Raw genomic sequence first — 17,145 nt, 5'->3', positions numbered from 1 at the left:
ACACACACACACACACACACACACACACATGCACACATGCATGTGTAACCTCTTTAGCTCTCATTAATGAATAAGAGCATGGACCATTTCCCTTCCCTGTTTCTGGCTGTGTTTACACCGTTGGTCCCCCAGTGGCTGCACTGGGGGATCATGGTGAAATTTATCCCTGCAGGTTTGCCTTTGAAGAGCAGGGCTCTCAGCAGATGTCAGCAATTTTCTGCTCATTCTCTGACCAACCTGACTTAGCATCTAAGACTCGTTTTTGAGCCCACGGGGTGGTAATTAACTTATATGGAAGATGGAAGGAATTAACTCATGGCCTTTACTGTTTCTTCTTGTCTTTCTTCCTGCAGGGTGAGCGGGGCTTTGCTGGCCCTCTGGGACTCCCTGGACAGAAGGTCAGTACTTGCATAGTATAGTGTTCTTTGCTTTGACCTCCATGGAATCATGGCAGGGGTGTGTTAGACCACCGTCCTACCTCCCTTGTGGTTGCCTTAGAGCTGGTTACGATGCTGCAGTAAGAACAAATGACATGGGGTTCAAGCTGCGAGGCTCTGACCAGCCCAGAGCTGCACCTCTCAACCTGGACATGTATAGAAAGGAGGGCATGATTGCCCAGACTCAGTCCTGCAACTCATGTGCTCTAACAGGCCTATCTCTCCAAAGTCAGTTAATTCTACATCAATCCTGGCAAGTTGATTGGTTCTATAAGCATTTAACATGTGGGATTTAGGAGTTATTAAAATTGCACAAACTGTATAAATCTCACCTGCTCAAAGTTCCTTGGCTGCAGGCAGCCTCTTACTCCCTTATTCTCCAGCAGGCTGCCTTCTCTGTCACTGTTTCGGTCTTAGAACACTGATGGGTGGGAGGTCACTGCATGGGGGGCTTCTTTGCTTTTGCATAATTAATACCTTGTCTGGGGCTAAAGTGTGGTGGCAGAGTCATGGAGACAGCCGTGCTTCTTAGCTTCTTCTGTTCCTGTATTCTCCATCTATGTGTAGACTTTGCTCATCTTATCTGAATACCATACTCTTCCTCTCCATACCACCCTACCTTCCCATCCTACCTTGGCCTCTCTGTCTCTCGTTCTTACTGTTTCCTGTCTTTCTTGGTTTTGAATCTATATGCCATGGTATTAGTGTACATCTTCTCCACTGCAAGTTGACACCAGGATAAAGGGTTGTAGCATTCACACAAACACTGTGTATGGCCCATGCTCAGGTCTGGCAGAGCCTGTGAATTGTGAATGAATTCAAGGATCGTGAGGGAATTTGACTTTGGTGCTTCTTCCCTTCCAAGGTAGGAGAGGTGACCTCATGACACCGTCACCCAGGATGACTTCAGGATATCTTTAGTTCTTCTAGGGAACCGGGGCAAGGTTGGCTGCGAGCAGCCTGTAATGTGACAGAAGTCTAGGAGAGCTTTGGGAGAGGATCTGACTTAATTCTTCATTTGCTTCTAACCCTCCAGGGAGATGCAGGACCCATTGGACTAACGGGTGTTCCTGGACCCAAGGGAGAAAAAGGAGACACTGTAAGTTAGAGGCTGCTTTTCTATATTAATGGTCTACATGGCTGCTGTAGGAGGCCCAGGGCTTCCACTTGCATCCCAACCTGGTCATATTGATCAGCAAGTATGGACTGACAGCCTGGTGAATGTAGGCACTGAGTGCATCCAAGCCTCTCTCTGCTGGACATGGCCATAGTATTCTTTGCCTTGCCTCTCATTCTATCTGTCCCTGGAGTTCTGTTCTTCCGAAGTTGTACCCTTGTGATGGCTGAATCCAGCCATCTTGTAGTGTCCCCTACACTCTGGACATCTCCCATGCTTATTCTAGTGGATATAAATCTACTTTTGTCAATAAGAGCATTATTAACAAGCGTATTAAATAGATCAACTAAAAAGCAGATTTTCATGTCTGATTACCATCCTGTCTAAAGAAGATATACTTTACATTCAAGAATGCAAACAGGGAACTGGGAATGTAGGTCAGTAGTAGAGTGCTTGCCTAGCAGACACAAGGTCCTGAGATCTATCCCCAACGAGAGTATATGCGTATAAACACACACACACACACACACACACACACACACACATGCACAAATACATACACATGGTGCACACACACAAGGAGTTGGGGGGATTGAAAATTTACATAGAAAACAGAACATTAGGATGAACATACCAATATTAGACAAAATGGACTTTAGGACAGAACAGTTCATAAAAGGAAGTACTTTTGGATTGAAAAGATGGTTTTTTAAAGTTTCCTTAAGATACATAACAATAAACATAAGCAATTGACAGCAGCGCCTCTAGATGTATAACATACAATTGGTAAAATTCAAAGGAGAAAGACAATTCCACGGCAGCGGCTGCAACCTTGTATACTTCACTCTCAGTGAAAACCAGAGCAGCTTGCCATGCAGCACACTGGTAACCTTCCCACATTGCTGTTGGGGAATCGTCCTGTAGTTCTCATAAGCCGAAACATGGAGTTACCATGTTTTACAGCTATTCAGTCCCTCTCAAAAGAAACACAGTGTATTCTCACAGAAAACCTTATGCACACACTTTCAGAGTGCCATTCTTTTAGTAATAAAGTGGAGACAAGCCAGTGGCCACATATAAAGAATGAGCAAGTAAAGTGTGCTGGGTCTGCAACAAGGGAAGTTGTGCTATGGGGTACGAGGTGGGTGAATCTATGGGATACGATGTGGGTGAATCTATGGGGTACGATGTGGGTTAATCTATGGGGTACGATGTGGGTGAATCTTAGAAGACTTCGCTGAGTGAGGGAAGGTGGTCATTAAGGGGACGTTACTACAGCTGTTTATAATGGAAAACTGGTTAGTGTTTGTCTAGGGCTGGGAATGGGAAATGGGAGCAGCCGCCTGTGGGATGAACTCTTTTTTGGAAATAGTGAACATGTTCTGAAATTGATTGTGGTTATTGTTGTATAACTCCGTAAGTAAATGAAACTCATGTAATCAGTTGCTTCCAGTAGGTGAATCACATGGTAGGCAAATTATATCCCAATAAGGCTGTTATGAAAACAACAAATAGTATCTAGAATGTTAAATTATTGGGAAATTAATTGAGAAGACACTCATGGGAACCCACAGTGAGTAACAGCTCATCTCTTTCAGAGGTGACAGGCAGAGTTGATGAGATAGTATGGAGTAAGATAGTATGGAGTTGCTTGAACTATCTGGTTCTGCCACACCACAGAGGTGCTCCCTCCCCTAACCCTGTGCCTTCTGCTTTCCTTCTCTAGGGGCGAGGACCCTTCATCCACGGGGAAAAGGGGGAGAAGGTGAGTCGCCATTTATTGCTTTTCTCCAGGGCTCAGGGGTGGATTTGTAAGAAGTATGTGTAACTTTGTTACCCTTCTGGAGATTGAATGGGGAGAAGAAGCCCCTTGTCTGCAGGCCTGCTTTCTGTGTGTCCCCTGAGTCGGGTGGTAGAAGCAAATATAGATACATCAGGAGGGGAGAGCAGCCCAAGTCAGAAAATGGTGGTAGAAAGAAGTGAGGAACAGGGACTGAATGTCCCAGGGTCCCATAGAACAGTCTATTGGAAAATTGGCCACTCTAGCAGTGCTTGAGAAATGGTGACCTGGTCAGGACACCCCAGTAGAGTATAGAACAGGAGGAGGGCTTGCTTCCTATGAAGCTGGCTTACAGTGCCCAGGGAAGAGAGTAATTCCTGGTACCCAGCTGAATGGGGACAGAGCCAGAGAACCTACTTGAGGACCACCAGATAGGACATCAGATATGAAAGCATGCTTAGGCTTCATGCACGGTGGTAGAGGACCAGTGAAAGTCTCTGTGTGGTCAGGAGGCTGAGGATGCTCAGATAGCAAGAACAGAGATAGGAGAAGCGGCTGTCCAGGGAAGTCTGGAAATGAGTCAAGGGATGACTTAAAGGGTATGGTGCTGAGGGGTTGAGCTGATGTGTTGTGATTGGTCAGACAAAGGGCTGGAGGAGTGTGTGTGCTCCTGACCCATAGTAATTCACTTATGTGTGTATGTTACGGAAATACATGTGGGAAAGGTAAAGTACATTGAAATCAACCATATAAAATGGCTCTCCATAATTAATGTTGAAGACATCATCCAGACACCGCTGCTAGCACTTGGGGCCAGTTGGATTTCATGACTTCATCCTTTGTAAAACTGTTAAGACTTCTGTAATGTATGCTGTTCCTACCACAGTGATGCTTTCTGTGCTGTTGAATAAATACAGGATAAAGCCCTTTGTTAGGGGCAGGCACAGACACGGACAGATTCACTAGACAGCGTTCAGACAGGCATAGATTCAGATTAATACAATAGACAGGAGATGGCAGAAGACACAGGGAGAAAGAAGTGGAGGAATCAAGTATGGGCTCACTCTTAGTTAAATTACTCCATGGGGAAGTGCTTTTCTTTCCTTTAATGTAGCCCTGCCACATCACTGGTGACTCTGAGTTTGTTATTATTGTGTTCGAAAAGATGTACTTATGCTTGAGAGGCATCCACGAGACTTCACAGTGTACACGTGTGTCACGGTTGTCATTGGAGATCTGGCTCCTGTGAGGGCAGATTCTATGCTGGGATGGGTTATATAATCTCCTGGCGCAGGGATGGTTGTGTCATACAAGACCTGATCTAAGAGACTATGAAGAGATGTTCAGCGAGAGCCCATCAGTACTTTTTCTTCTGCACTTATTGTAAGAAGCATTGTGAAATGCATGCTTACATACCAAAACAGGCTTTATTAGTGAAGCTTGAAACATGTGAATAATGTATATATGCAACTAGAAACAAATGATGATGCGGGGAACACAGCATGAAAATTACACATAAATAATGCAGCCGAGCCCCACAGTGCAAGATCATGATTAGGAAAATAATGAACGGCCGGAAATAGAGTATTTTGCCACTTTACAAAACTTTGTAAAATATATGAAGCCTAGGTTGTGAAGGGGAAAGAGAAATTAATGCGGTACCTGCCTCTAAGTATCAAGGGAAATGGGAAGAGGTAAGGATAAGTGTCTGGGGAAAAGGAAATATCACAAACCAGGCTTGGACATGCAGGCAAATAATTAGTGCTACTTGGAAAGTTAAGTTGGAAGGATGGCAGGTTCAAAGCCAGCCTGAGCAGCTAAGGCAGATCTGTTAAATACACACACACACACACACACACACACACACACACACACACACACACACATATACTCCAAGGCAGTCGCTATGATCACTGTGTGGCTAATGGGACAGTCAGTATCTAAAGGGACATTCTCACTTGATCCTGCTATGATTAGAGAGGACCATGCCAGTAACGTATAGGTCTGTGTTCATGCGGTCACTTCTCTGATCCCAACCTGGCACACCCACCTTGAACTGTCAAAGTCCACACTGAAGAAGGATAAGTCCTTTTGGCCTGATGCAGTCATCCTTAGGGTATTGTCAAAGCAGGCCTTCTTTGAAATTGCAAAAATTAGAAGGGTCTGTGGAAGAAAGGCAATAAAGTAGAGTAAAATGAAGAAGGAGGCCTGCCATGTGTGGATGCCTTCTGGACACCTCCCTTCTAGAATAGCAGCCAGAAATGAGTTTCCCAAATCATATATCCCTTATCCATACCAGAGGCATTGCTGTTTGGATATTTGCTCCCTCAAAAATCTCACATTTCACAGTTCTCCTTGGAATGTGATGACATTGTAAGAATGAAACTTTATGAGTAGAGTCAGTGTCCTTATGAGAGGGCCCCAAGGGAGAGGCTTTTACACCTTCTGTCATATACATGCATAAGCAAGAAAATGTCCTCCGGGAACCAGCAGGTGGCTTTCACAAGACGGTCAATCTTTCCAGGTCATGACCTTGGAGCTGCCACATGCTGGACTGTTTGAAACAGCTTATTGTTGTTTTTAAATTCTCCAGCTAGTTTGGCGTGGGGGGTGGTCTCAGAGAAGGGATATCTGAGAAAGGAGAATCGCAAAATATAGCAAGGAATAATGGGTACACCTTTAATTTGCTGTTTCTCTCTAGAAGCAGAAGGTATTGTTAGCTTGGGCAGCTGACTAATGTGACTAATGTGATGGTTTTGTCTAGAATGCTGATTGAACTTTTGTCTGGAGACACATTAGCGTGTAATGGGAAAACGGAAATCATCCTTTAACTAGTATTTTAACACAATCTGGTGCTTAGTTTTCAAACATTCTGAGGAGGCTAGACTGTGTCCAAGATCACAGAGCTGGTAGGTTATTGTACTGCGGTTGAACATCTCTGGTACATGCATGGCCATTCAGTGTCCCCTTCTGAATGAAATGTTGGTATCTAGAAATTCTTGACCCTTAAAACTATTCCATATGAGCTGGGCAGCACTTGGGAGGGAGAGGCAGGTGGATTGCTGAGTTCAAGGCCAGCCTGATCTACAGAGACTACTATGGCTAAGTTTTTTCTACTTTTTTTTTTTTTGCAAAAATTAAAAGGATTTAGGAGAAAGTTTGTTTGTTTGTTTGTTTATATGCTTTCACCCAGCCTTGCATGCTGAGGGCAAATACTGAAAGAATAAACCAAGGTACTTTAGGAACTGTCTGTGGTGCTGAAGGGCACCTTGGAAGACATTTGGGTTCAAGACTCTCAGAGCCCAGGGCAGAAAGGGAATAGAGAAAGCCATGTATTTTTCTTCTCCTTTCATATGACACTCAGGTGCTGGCAAAGTCATAAGACTAAGGGCTTCAGACCAGATGTTGAGAGCCTACATGGGAAACTTAAAATCTTGGGTTACTAGACTGTGTTCAGTCAGGCCAAGTGGGAGGACCCGAGGCGCAGACTTACGAGATCCAGTCCTTAGCTCAGCCACTTAGCAGCTGTATGACAAGGGACCATGACTTCATCTCTCTAATCCTGGCTTTTCTCCTCTGTGACTTGGCAAATACGGTCATACTAGAACCAGATGGGGTTTTTGCAAGGCTTAAATGAACTAATGGAAATTAGTTGTAAATTACTTGTATTTGTGAAAAGAGCATTACATATAATTACTCTTACACCAGCCGCGTTCCGTTTTTAATACCAAATGACATCTTTTACACCCTTGCCACTCGTAAGTTCTTATCCTTGGAGGTTGGCAGCTGCAGGGCTCTCCTCTCTCCCTCCTGCCCGGAGGAGGAGTTCTGCAGCATCTAAGACCCCAGAAATCTGAGCAAGTTTACAGTGAAATCAGCCCACAGGTGCCAGTGTAAAGGTCCAGTCATTTCTTCAGTTTATGTGACATCTAAGAGTAATAGCAGCATCAACTGTTTCTAAGCCCTTACTGCTTCCCAGGATTCATGCACACACCATTTAGCTTAACCTTTGAGCTGGACATCCTTGTTCTTGTTTTGCAGTGAGTCTTGGAACTGTTGAGACTTTACCAGTGTATGTGATCGAGGTTGGGTGTAAGCCCATGTTGTCTGACTCCCTAGTCTGCATTTGTCTGTGCCTAAGCCAACAAAGAATCAACCTTGGAGTTGTATTAAACCAACTAGTCAGATCCTGAGGGAGCTTGTTCATTAACACCGCTGTGGGTTGAGGGAATCATGTCTGCCTTATCAGGTTTCAGGCTGTGCTGCTAGGACTGGCGCAGGGTCCTCTCACTTTGAGGGCCGCTGTCTAGAATGTTCCTAATACTTTTTCTCAGAGGGGTTGGTTCGCTTGGCATGCTTGCTGCCAGAGAGATGAGGTATCTCACGGGTATAGTCGCTCTAGCTGGGGGGGGGGGGGCATTTCGAAATGAGCCATGGCAGTTAGCTCTCCAAGAAAGCAAGAGACATCTGTTATCTGGTGATTACACTTGCTCAATGAAGTGCCAAAGTCTCTGACGCTTGGGATACTGACAAGTGGGTGTCGGGGTATGAGTCATGTCTTACTAGATGCTGTCTTTCATGTAATCATGGGGCAGGGAAGTCAAAGTCTAGACTTGAAATCAAAACTACAAATTTGAGTTAGAATGTTAAACATGGAATTGGGAAAATCTCTTTCCTAGGAGACTCGGTTGTCCTCTTGCAATGGATACATGCACACTATCTACTTGCAATTTTTCAAACAGACAGAGTGATAATTTCCTTTTTATAAGTGAAATATGCAGACTTAGAAATCTCACCCCAAATACCAGTAGCACTTTGCTTGGTTTAAACTTTCCTGTCTTGAAAGCATTACCTGGCCACTCTTGGGCCAGAATCAGACTCCTCCCTGCATCTCGCCTTCCCCAGTAAATAGAGTCAAGGCCTATTTTAGTTCAATGTTGCTGCTAAAGCCAAAAAACAAGGGTGGGGTAAATATTAATGTGTTTTTGACAATTGTATGTATGTATACAATGTATGTTGATCATATTCACTCCTCCCAGGACCCTCCTGTCACATTTTCCTCTACCCTTACTTATTTTATTCCTTCCTTCCTTCCTTCCTTCCTTCCTTCCTTCCTTCCTTCCTTCCTTCCTTCCTTCCTTCTATCCCACTGAATCTAATTAGTGCTACCCACGGGCACATGGGTATGATATTATCCACTGGGTCATCAGGAACCTACCAATCGCTATACTTCTAAAAAAAAAAAAAAGAGATTCTTCTTCTCACAGAATCTGTCGCCAATAAATAGCTAATTATTACACACAAAAATGTATTGGTCGCCCTGTAAAAACTAGGAAATGCGAGATGGCAATGGCTGCTTTCAGTGTCAGCTGAAGGATGTGCTCTCCAGCTTGTGGCTATGTCCTAACATCACAGAAGAGTTCAGCCAGTCCCCCTGAACTTATTTTCCAGGGCACTAGCTTTACTCCCTAAGGGTCCTGACACTGAATACTGCTGCATGAGGGGTTAGGTTTCAACACATGAACTCCAACAGTCAGACTTTGGGAGAGATTGTGTTATTCCACTAAGCAAACAGACCACAGAGGATGCATGGACATCCAGACCTCTCTTCCATCTTTGTCCTTTCCCTTCCTGCCCGCTCTGGTTTGTCTTTTGAAACTTTATTATGGTCATTCCCTTTGGGGATCTTCCCAGGCTGACCTTACCAAAGCCAGGGAAGCCTCCATTTTTTTCCTCTACTCTTGAATGACTCACTTTGTGGTTGTGGTAGGGAAATTTTGGTTTTATATATTTACTTTATTTTGAGGTAGGGTCTCATTGTGTAGCCCAGCTGACTTTAACTCTCAGACCTCTTGCCTTCACATTCTTAGAGAGTCTGCTTGTTAAGCATGGGTAAGGAAACACTGTTAGTTTTCAATAGGAGATAGATTAGATAGATAGATAGATAGATAGATAGATAGATAGATAGATAGATAGACAGATAGGTGGGAGGGTGGGTGTATGGATGGATAGATAGATAGATAGATAGATAGATAGATAGATAGATAGATAGTAGGTGGGTGGGTGGGTGGATGGATGGATGGATAAATAGATAAACAGATACATAGATGTATAGATAATAGATACTGTGATGCTGGTGATCAAACATGTCTTTCTATATGTTAGGCAAGTGCTCTACCACTAAGATATATCCATGGCTTCTATAGTATTTTATACTATATAAAATACATGCACACTCATTAAATTTCTCTCTGTAAGCAATATGAAGCAACATTACAAACAAGGAGACTGGGGCCGAGGGAAGTTCAGTGATACTCTTTATGGCACATAAATGTGTTGGCTCAGGTTGTGACTTTATCTGTTCGAAGACCCTCAGTATAGCTGTAGATTAATCTACTTGGACCATTTTTGAAGGCATACTGTAAGGGCAGTGTTTTGTATTGTCAGATGACAGGGTCCTAGAATGTAAAAGATGTGTCTCATGGTGACATATATTCAGGATGGAAATTGCTCAGGTTAGGTAAGTTTGTTTTTTGTTTTTTTGTTTTTTTTCTTTTGTTCGTTTTGTTTTTGTTTTTGGCTTGGTTCTCTTAATGACATAAATACAATTCAGCCACACCTCTTCCAACCTATAGGCCTTTCATATATCACATCCTACCTCAGCCCAGCTAGAACATGCACATCTTGCACCAGAGTCTAACCAGAGATCGTTACAGTAGACCGCTACTGATCACAACACAGCAAGGTGATTTAGTGCTATCCAATCCCAAATGGTACATCTGTAACCCAGCTTCTGCACCTAAGCCTCGGGGATCACTGAGGAAGAGAAGATGGAAAGATTCTAAGAGCTGGAGGTACAGTAAGTTTGCTGTGAGATTGTATCTCCTAGAAAGGTCAGGGAATCTATACCCACAAAGTCTCATCAGCGTAACTGCCTAAATGAGGACAACACCCATAGACATGCTGACAAGTGGAAGGGGGAGATCTTATAGGGTCCCAACCTTAATCAAAGAACTATAGGCAACTAAGGGATGCTGAGAGAGGGAGAAAATTGTCTTCTCCAGAGAATGTTCAGCCCTGAAATCATATGCATGCAAGAAGCATTGTATATACTGATCACACACACCACACACACACACACACACACACACACACACACACAGAGAGAGAGAGAGAGAGAGAGAGAGAGAGAGAGAGAGAGAGAGAGAGAACACATGCATAGAGTACATACACACACTTGGGTAACAAAGGAACAAAGGTCATAAATTTGAAAGAGAATGAGGTGAAATGTATGAGAGGGACAGGAGAAATGGAAAAGAAAGAAAAAAATGTTAAATTTTAATTTGAAAAAAATTATAATACACACATATACGTTGGGGTGGGGACCTATTACGTGTCTGACTTCGAAAACAATCCTTCAGTGTTTGTTGAACAAGGATGGGTCACCTGTGCTTACGTCAAATCATTACGTGGCCAGTTGTGTTACTCATCAGAAGCTAAATTGCCAAGTTATCCATGTCCTTGGACAGTCTAGCTTCCCAAGCTAGGAGTAGTTCCCCGTAAATAGATTCTTCAGGGTCTGTCACTAGCCTTGCCGTAGGCCATCAAACCTGAAATGTGGGAGAGTTTGAAGCTGAAGTTTGCTAATTCTGGAGACCCTTCTCTTTTCTCCACACTGGGCTGTTCACTTTGCTCATGCGGGCTGTGTTTTGGAACAGGGGTCTATCATAACCTTCCCTTGAAGTCCAAAGGGCTCTAGAAAGGGTTAATGACCAAGGAACATCAAGACACTGGGGGAAATGTCCTCTTGTTTTCCCCTCTCAGAGTTCCAAGATAATGGGTGGGTCAGACTCATAAGTGCCTCCTCTGGTTGTCTCTGTGCTAGAACCAACAAGCTGGAGATGTGACAACCATGAGGACAGGCAGAGGTTCCGGAACTCTCCAGAGTTCTCTTTGGCATTGGCATTGTCTCCCCCACCCCCACCCCGACTCCCTTTATTAGACGCCCCTTGGACCAACTGTGCCCTGCTGTCCTCACTTTTATTCCCAAAGCAGGAGCCCATCTGACACCTCTTCCCTGATTTCAGCTGCAGAATATCCAAACCTGTAGGAGCCAGAAGACAGACTGGCCTTTCCAAGAACGAGCTATTTCAAGTGGGTAATTAGTGTGTTGGATAAACTCTCCACTAAGTGCCCAGATGGACCTTGTTCTGAGTGAAGCATCCTGGAGCAAAGTTTCTCAGGGGACGAACTTACTCCTTTGTGGTGTTTCTCTTTTGGAAAACCTTGGACTTGATTATAGGATAGGAGGATATATAGTTAGGGAGGCTGGGTACTTTCAATGGATGGGTGAACAATGAAGGAGGTGATTTTGAACATGTGCCTTGGAGACAGGTGGAACACAAGGAGTTTTGATCTCTCCCTACTTTCGACCATCATTTCAGCCTCTTGGCCCTGTACCTCGACAATGTAAAGGGACTGCGATATTTCTAGTGCAGTGGGATTTGCTGAGGCTGAAGGAGGAAGACATGGTCCTTGGACACGGAGAGCTATGATGGTATACTCCAGAATTCATTCATCCAGCCTTTCTCATATTGCCTTGTGAGTTTCTGGGTGATCTTGAGAGGCCACTCTATGCTCTGTGACAAGCACAGGGAGAGTGCGGGGCTAGTAGCATTTGGCCGGTAGGATTGTGAAGCAGCTGCGAGGCTGATGATGTGTGTGTGCAGATGCTTTGGCAGAAGTGAAAGGGCATTCTCTGGGGCCCGAGTCAAACTCTCCAAGGTAAATACTATGGGCAGAGCCTCGCCTTCCTGTGCTTTTGTTTTGTGAGCTAAGTGAGATGCAAACTAATGTCGACTGTGGAGATGCCTGCAGAGCATCTTGTTCTGGGCTCACGGTAAACATGCAATAATGATGAACCCAGGGTCGCCGCAGCATCGTCATTGTTTCTTTAAGCAATCATAATTGTTACAGGTTTACCATCACTGCCCGTTCTTTCTAGAAAGATCCAATTGTGGCTAATTATTTGCATTTAGCAAATGCTCAGTCTCCTCAAGACTCGCCTCTACCTGAAGCAATTAGCCCTTGCTATCCCTGGAGAACCAAATAAGGTGTTCCCCCCCCCCCCACGTTGCTGAGGTGTAAATGGAGACTCAGGAAGGATCCCTTGCTACGGTAGAACTCCCCCAGGGAAGCTGATTATGACAGCCTGACCCCAAAAAGGCCCACTAGAGACCCATGTCCACAGAAACACTGCTCATTCAGAGAAATCCTTCCTCTTGGGAAACTTTCCTAGTTAGCCATGCACCTCATTGTGCTCACATAAGGATGACAAATGAGCCCAGAGATCAATAATAAAAAAAAAAAAACTTTCCTTTCCCCAAATCCTGGATAGATATAAAAGTTGCTGAGCAAAGCCTTGCCTTAGTGCCCTCTTTTTTGGTCCCTCATGAGTGACTAACCCTCGAACTCCTCTGAGCCCATAGTGAAAGAAAATTGGCCACAGTGGCTTTGGCCATAGCTGTTGTTTACCAGCAAGCGCCTTTGTGCATTCTGGAAGGTACTCAGGTTTCTTCCTGAGGATCCCAGAAGCTGTGGTCCGTCTTCCTGTGTGCTCTGCATCATTGCTGTCTACTTCATATGCTTATGAAAAGGTGCTAGGGGCAAAGATGGCACCACGGAGAACTGTTGTCAACAAAGTGTACTTGAGGCTACAGGAACACTCATGGGAAAGAGAGCCTGTTTTCCTGGTCCAGCCCCTTCCCCGTGGATGATGCTTTCTTCACTACACCACTGCAATTGGTATTCTCTTTTTCTTCTTCTAGGGATCCCTGGGCCCACCTGGGCCCCCCGGAAGAGACGGCAGCAAAGGCATGAGAGTAAGTTCCGTCGTCACTGCTCAGCAGTTCATCTCTGGTAGTCATCTCACTTCTGATGGCTTCTGAGCTATGGGGAATGGACCCCTAGGCATCTTGCAGCCACTTTGGTATGCATTGTGCTGTCTGTGACCATGTGTTGATTTTTGTGCAGGGAGAGCCAGGAGAGCTAGGAGAGCCGGGGCTGCCTGGAGAGGTGGGCATGAAGGTAAGTATTTCTGGGAGCTGCTTATATTCTCAGGGTATAGGCAGTTCTTGGGCGTGCAAAACCAGTTGCTTTAGGTGTTGATGAGATGCTTAGATGAGTTTTTTTTTTCTTTTGATGTTGGGTAGTCTATAAATGTTGAGATAGCTTTGACAGAAGAAATGCCTTTTTTTTTTTTTTTTCATTCTAGCAGATTTCTAATAGATATGCGAAAATGTGTTTTCTTTGACTGGAAGTCTCCAGTCACCCAGACTGAGCTCAGAATTCTGCGCCTGTTTCTAGGACTTCCCCAGGCTGCACAAACCACGTGGCCACTTGAAAATATCGGGCCCCGGCAGTCAGTTGCACAGATTCTGAAGTCACTAGTCTGAGATCACGAGGGACTTGGGACAAGTGGAGGTGGGATGGTCACATATAGGTTCACAGTAGCACTGAGGCAGAGCTCTTAGCCTTCCCTTAAAGTTCAACATGTCTGGCTGTGTGTGTGGCTTCACCTGTTATCAGGTGGAAGGACCAGCCATGGGTGATGAGGCAGAGGTCAGAAAGCGTGGACTGGGATCCCCTGGTATGGCCGGTGTGGGTAGCACATGTGGCCTGGGTAGAACCATATACTTCGCAAAGAACATTGACTGAGATGCTCTTATCTTTTTGTTTTTCCACCCCATCCTTCTTTGTGGACTCTTTTCTGCAGGGGCCCCAGGGACCACCTGGACTACCAGGACCTGCTGGGCAAGTTGGAGCTCCAGTAAGTAAAGACACTTGTCTGGGAGGTGGCTCTGTCCCCCTTTGCAGGTGTCAGGAGCTGGCTCTCCAGCCAGTCTTTCACCTCAACCTATGCTGTAAGCACTCGCTGGTTGGATGCTAAGGGAAACTTAGTTTCTCTTAGAGTAGAAATTCTTAAAGGTTAGGGTATTCATGAGTCAACAGGGGAACAAGTTTAAATGCACATTCCTGGGGTCCCTTTCCCCCAGTGAAGCAGGATAGAAGTCAGATACTTGGTATAAGCCTTTTTTTTTTTTTTTTTTTTTTTTTTTGTTTTTCGAGACAGGGTTTCTCTGTATAGCCCTGGCTGTCCTGGAACTCACTTTGTAGACCAGGTTGGCCTCAAACTCAGAAATCNNCCTGNCTCTGCCTCCNNAGTGCTGGGATTAAAGGCNTGCGCCACCACGCCCGGCAGGTATAAGCCATTTCTTACCCAGGTGCACAGTCATCCACTCTTGAAAAGAAGGTGGAGTCTAGAAAAGCCCCCGCCCCCACACCAGGGCTAGATACCATACAGGTGTCAGGGTGTCCTTTGTCTAAAGAGATGAGCCACGTGCAGGCATGTCACTGCTCTTTATTCCCCAGGGTCTTCGAGGAGAACGAGGTGAAAGGGGACCTCCAGGAGAAAAGGTATTTATAATGTATACTGGTTAATTAGTACCACTTTCATGGAAAAGAGAGAGAGAAGGATGCCAGGACCTCTTCACTCAGTGTATGCATGTGTACATGTGTCTGTGTTTATATGTGCACATGTACATGACAGGTGCACTTGTGCTAGCTCATCTCATGTCCTGAAAAGAAACTGCACAAAAGGCTAGAACACTTGGTGCTATGGCCTTCAGATTTCCTGCCCAGGGAGAGGTCAACATTTCTAGACCAAAGATTCCTGGATTAGAGCTCAAAAGGCCTAGTCGGTGCCTGGGACTCACCGCTTACATGGAAACGTGTATAATTTCTTAGCTCTTATTTGCTCCTTCGATCTGGGAAACGCCAAGTCTGTTCAGAGTTCCTCTGGAAGTCAAGGGCTGCAATCTCCCTCCTCACGTGGCTCTCAGCCCTCCGCCCTGACCCTTCAGCTTTCTAAGACCTGGACAAGGGCCTTTTAGAGCAAGGTTTTGCTTCCTTCCTTCATGCAGATTCTGATGCTCTGGTAGGCTGCATCCTATTCTCTCTTCCTTTAGCACATGTTTCTTCAGTCCTGCATGGGATGTTTTCATTAATTATTATAGTTTTATTTCATTACTCTTGGAATATAGTTAAAAGTTACTCTTCAACCTCCCCCATCCTGGTATATCTACAGCCTAGATGCTGGCGTAATCCTGTCGACTTCCTCATAGGTACCGAGCTCATTTCACTTACCCATGTGCTTGCCTATGTTGTTTTAAAAGGTTTATTCATTTTTATTTTATGGGTGCCTGCTTGCATGTATGTAGTGCACCATGTGGATGTCCAGTGTCTGTAGAATCCAGAAAAGAAGCCCAATCCTTGGAACTGCAGTTACAAACCATTGTGAACTACCATGTGGGTCCTGCAAAGCCAACTTGGGTCTTCTGTAAGAGTAGCCAGTGCTCTTAAGGGCTGAGTTACCTCTCCAACCTGAAGGCTACTGATTGATGTGTATGTGTGTGTGTGTGTGTGTGTGTGTGTGTGTGTGTGTGTGTGTGTGTGTTCTTGTGTTACCTTGTGTTTGTCTAAACATGTTCATCAGCTGTAGGAATTTTCTGGAGGAATTGTCCAAGTCCTTTATGTCTAGAATCACATAATCTGAAAATCAGGATACCATGGCTTGTGCCATCCTGGCTGCCACGCAGAGTGGCTTGGAATTGGCTGGATTCTTCTCTGAATATCTTTTTTGCTAACTTTGAGCATGTCGAATTAGACCCTTTTCCAGTTCTTATGTTTGATGTATGCTTAAAATAGCGTATGCTCTCAAGAACCATTCTGATTTCTTATATGAGAAGGAAGGAAGTTTCCATCTTCTCCTGAGGGACAGGTCCTTCCATCTGCTGGGCCTCATTCCAGCATGGATTGGTTGCAAACCCAGCTCCCTTTGTCACTGGTAACTGACATCCCTAAGAGTGTGTTCTCTGTATTTGGGAGATAGACTTTCCTCAGGTATCCCAGGAGACAACTGAAATCCCTGTAGTACAAGGAGGTCCCTGTGGTCAAGGGACAGAGACATGGATTGTTTAGGCTACTGGGTATGGGAAGGTTAGCAATCTGTAAGATATATCTACCGAGGTGCAGAGGGGAGCAAGCCCACTAATGTCCTTGTCCAGACACTTATGTGTGGCTGCGGAAATTGGGCTTCTGAGATGCTGAAGGTGTTCCACTTTTGCAGGATGGCTCCAGGTGAGGTAGGCCTGGTGAAATGAGTTATGTTCCAGCTTTGGAGTCAGATAGTCTGGGCTGTGGTCCATCTATCTGTGAGCCTGAGATCTTAAATGAGGTTTTAACTTCCCAGATCTCAAGCTCTGCTAACTACACATGTGTTGGTTTATTAGCTCCATCAGCCAGGATGGGAGTGGCAGAGTCCATTTCCCTATGAATAGGATGATGGTCCCCTCTGCTGTCAGACATAAGGAATGGCAGCCAGTGGACTCCTTCAGGATCCATCAACTTTGCAGACTAGACTATGACTGAGAACCTCACATCATCTCTGGGAAGCCATCTAACCAGCTTGCTCCATTTGGTTTCTGAGGCTGGCTTTTCCTTCAGTATACATGAGTGGCTCATTGTATATTTACATCATACTTAAGTGGATTGGTTCTCATTTCAGCAGATTAAAACACAGATTCCCTACTGAATTAAGGATATGGGAAGCAGAGATCACACAGGCATGTCCCTATTTGTGTTATACCATTGTATTTTTGTCTACAAAGTCTAGGCTCAAGAATGATGTGATTGAGCTACACACACACACACACACACACACACACACACACACACACACACACATATATATA

The 17,145-nt window shown here is 44.8% G+C and overlaps 1 protein-coding gene across 1 annotated transcript in view; it reads left to right on the top strand.

Annotated features, from left to right (window-relative positions):
• The window catches only part of Col22a1 (collagen type XXII alpha 1 chain), a 232,623-nt gene that overhangs the window by 62,454 nt on the left and 153,024 nt on the right, over positions 1–17,145 (top strand). The window contains exons 10-16 of the mRNA XM_021217030.1: positions 354–398; positions 1,474–1,536; positions 3,281–3,319; positions 13,162–13,215; positions 13,367–13,420; positions 14,109–14,162; positions 14,765–14,809. Coding sequence (XP_021072689.1) covers positions 354–398; positions 1,474–1,536; positions 3,281–3,319; positions 13,162–13,215; positions 13,367–13,420; positions 14,109–14,162; positions 14,765–14,809 — 354 coding nt within the window. The remainder of the gene's footprint in view (positions 1–353; positions 399–1,473; positions 1,537–3,280; positions 3,320–13,161; positions 13,216–13,366; positions 13,421–14,108; positions 14,163–14,764; positions 14,810–17,145) is intronic.

Source organism: Mus pahari, chromosome 17 (genome assembly GCF_900095145.1).
Source record: "Mus pahari chromosome 17, PAHARI_EIJ_v1.1, whole genome shotgun sequence".
NCBI lineage: Eukaryota > Metazoa > Chordata > Mammalia > Rodentia > Muridae > Mus > Mus pahari.
This window is presented reverse-complemented; position numbering and strand designations above follow the sequence as displayed.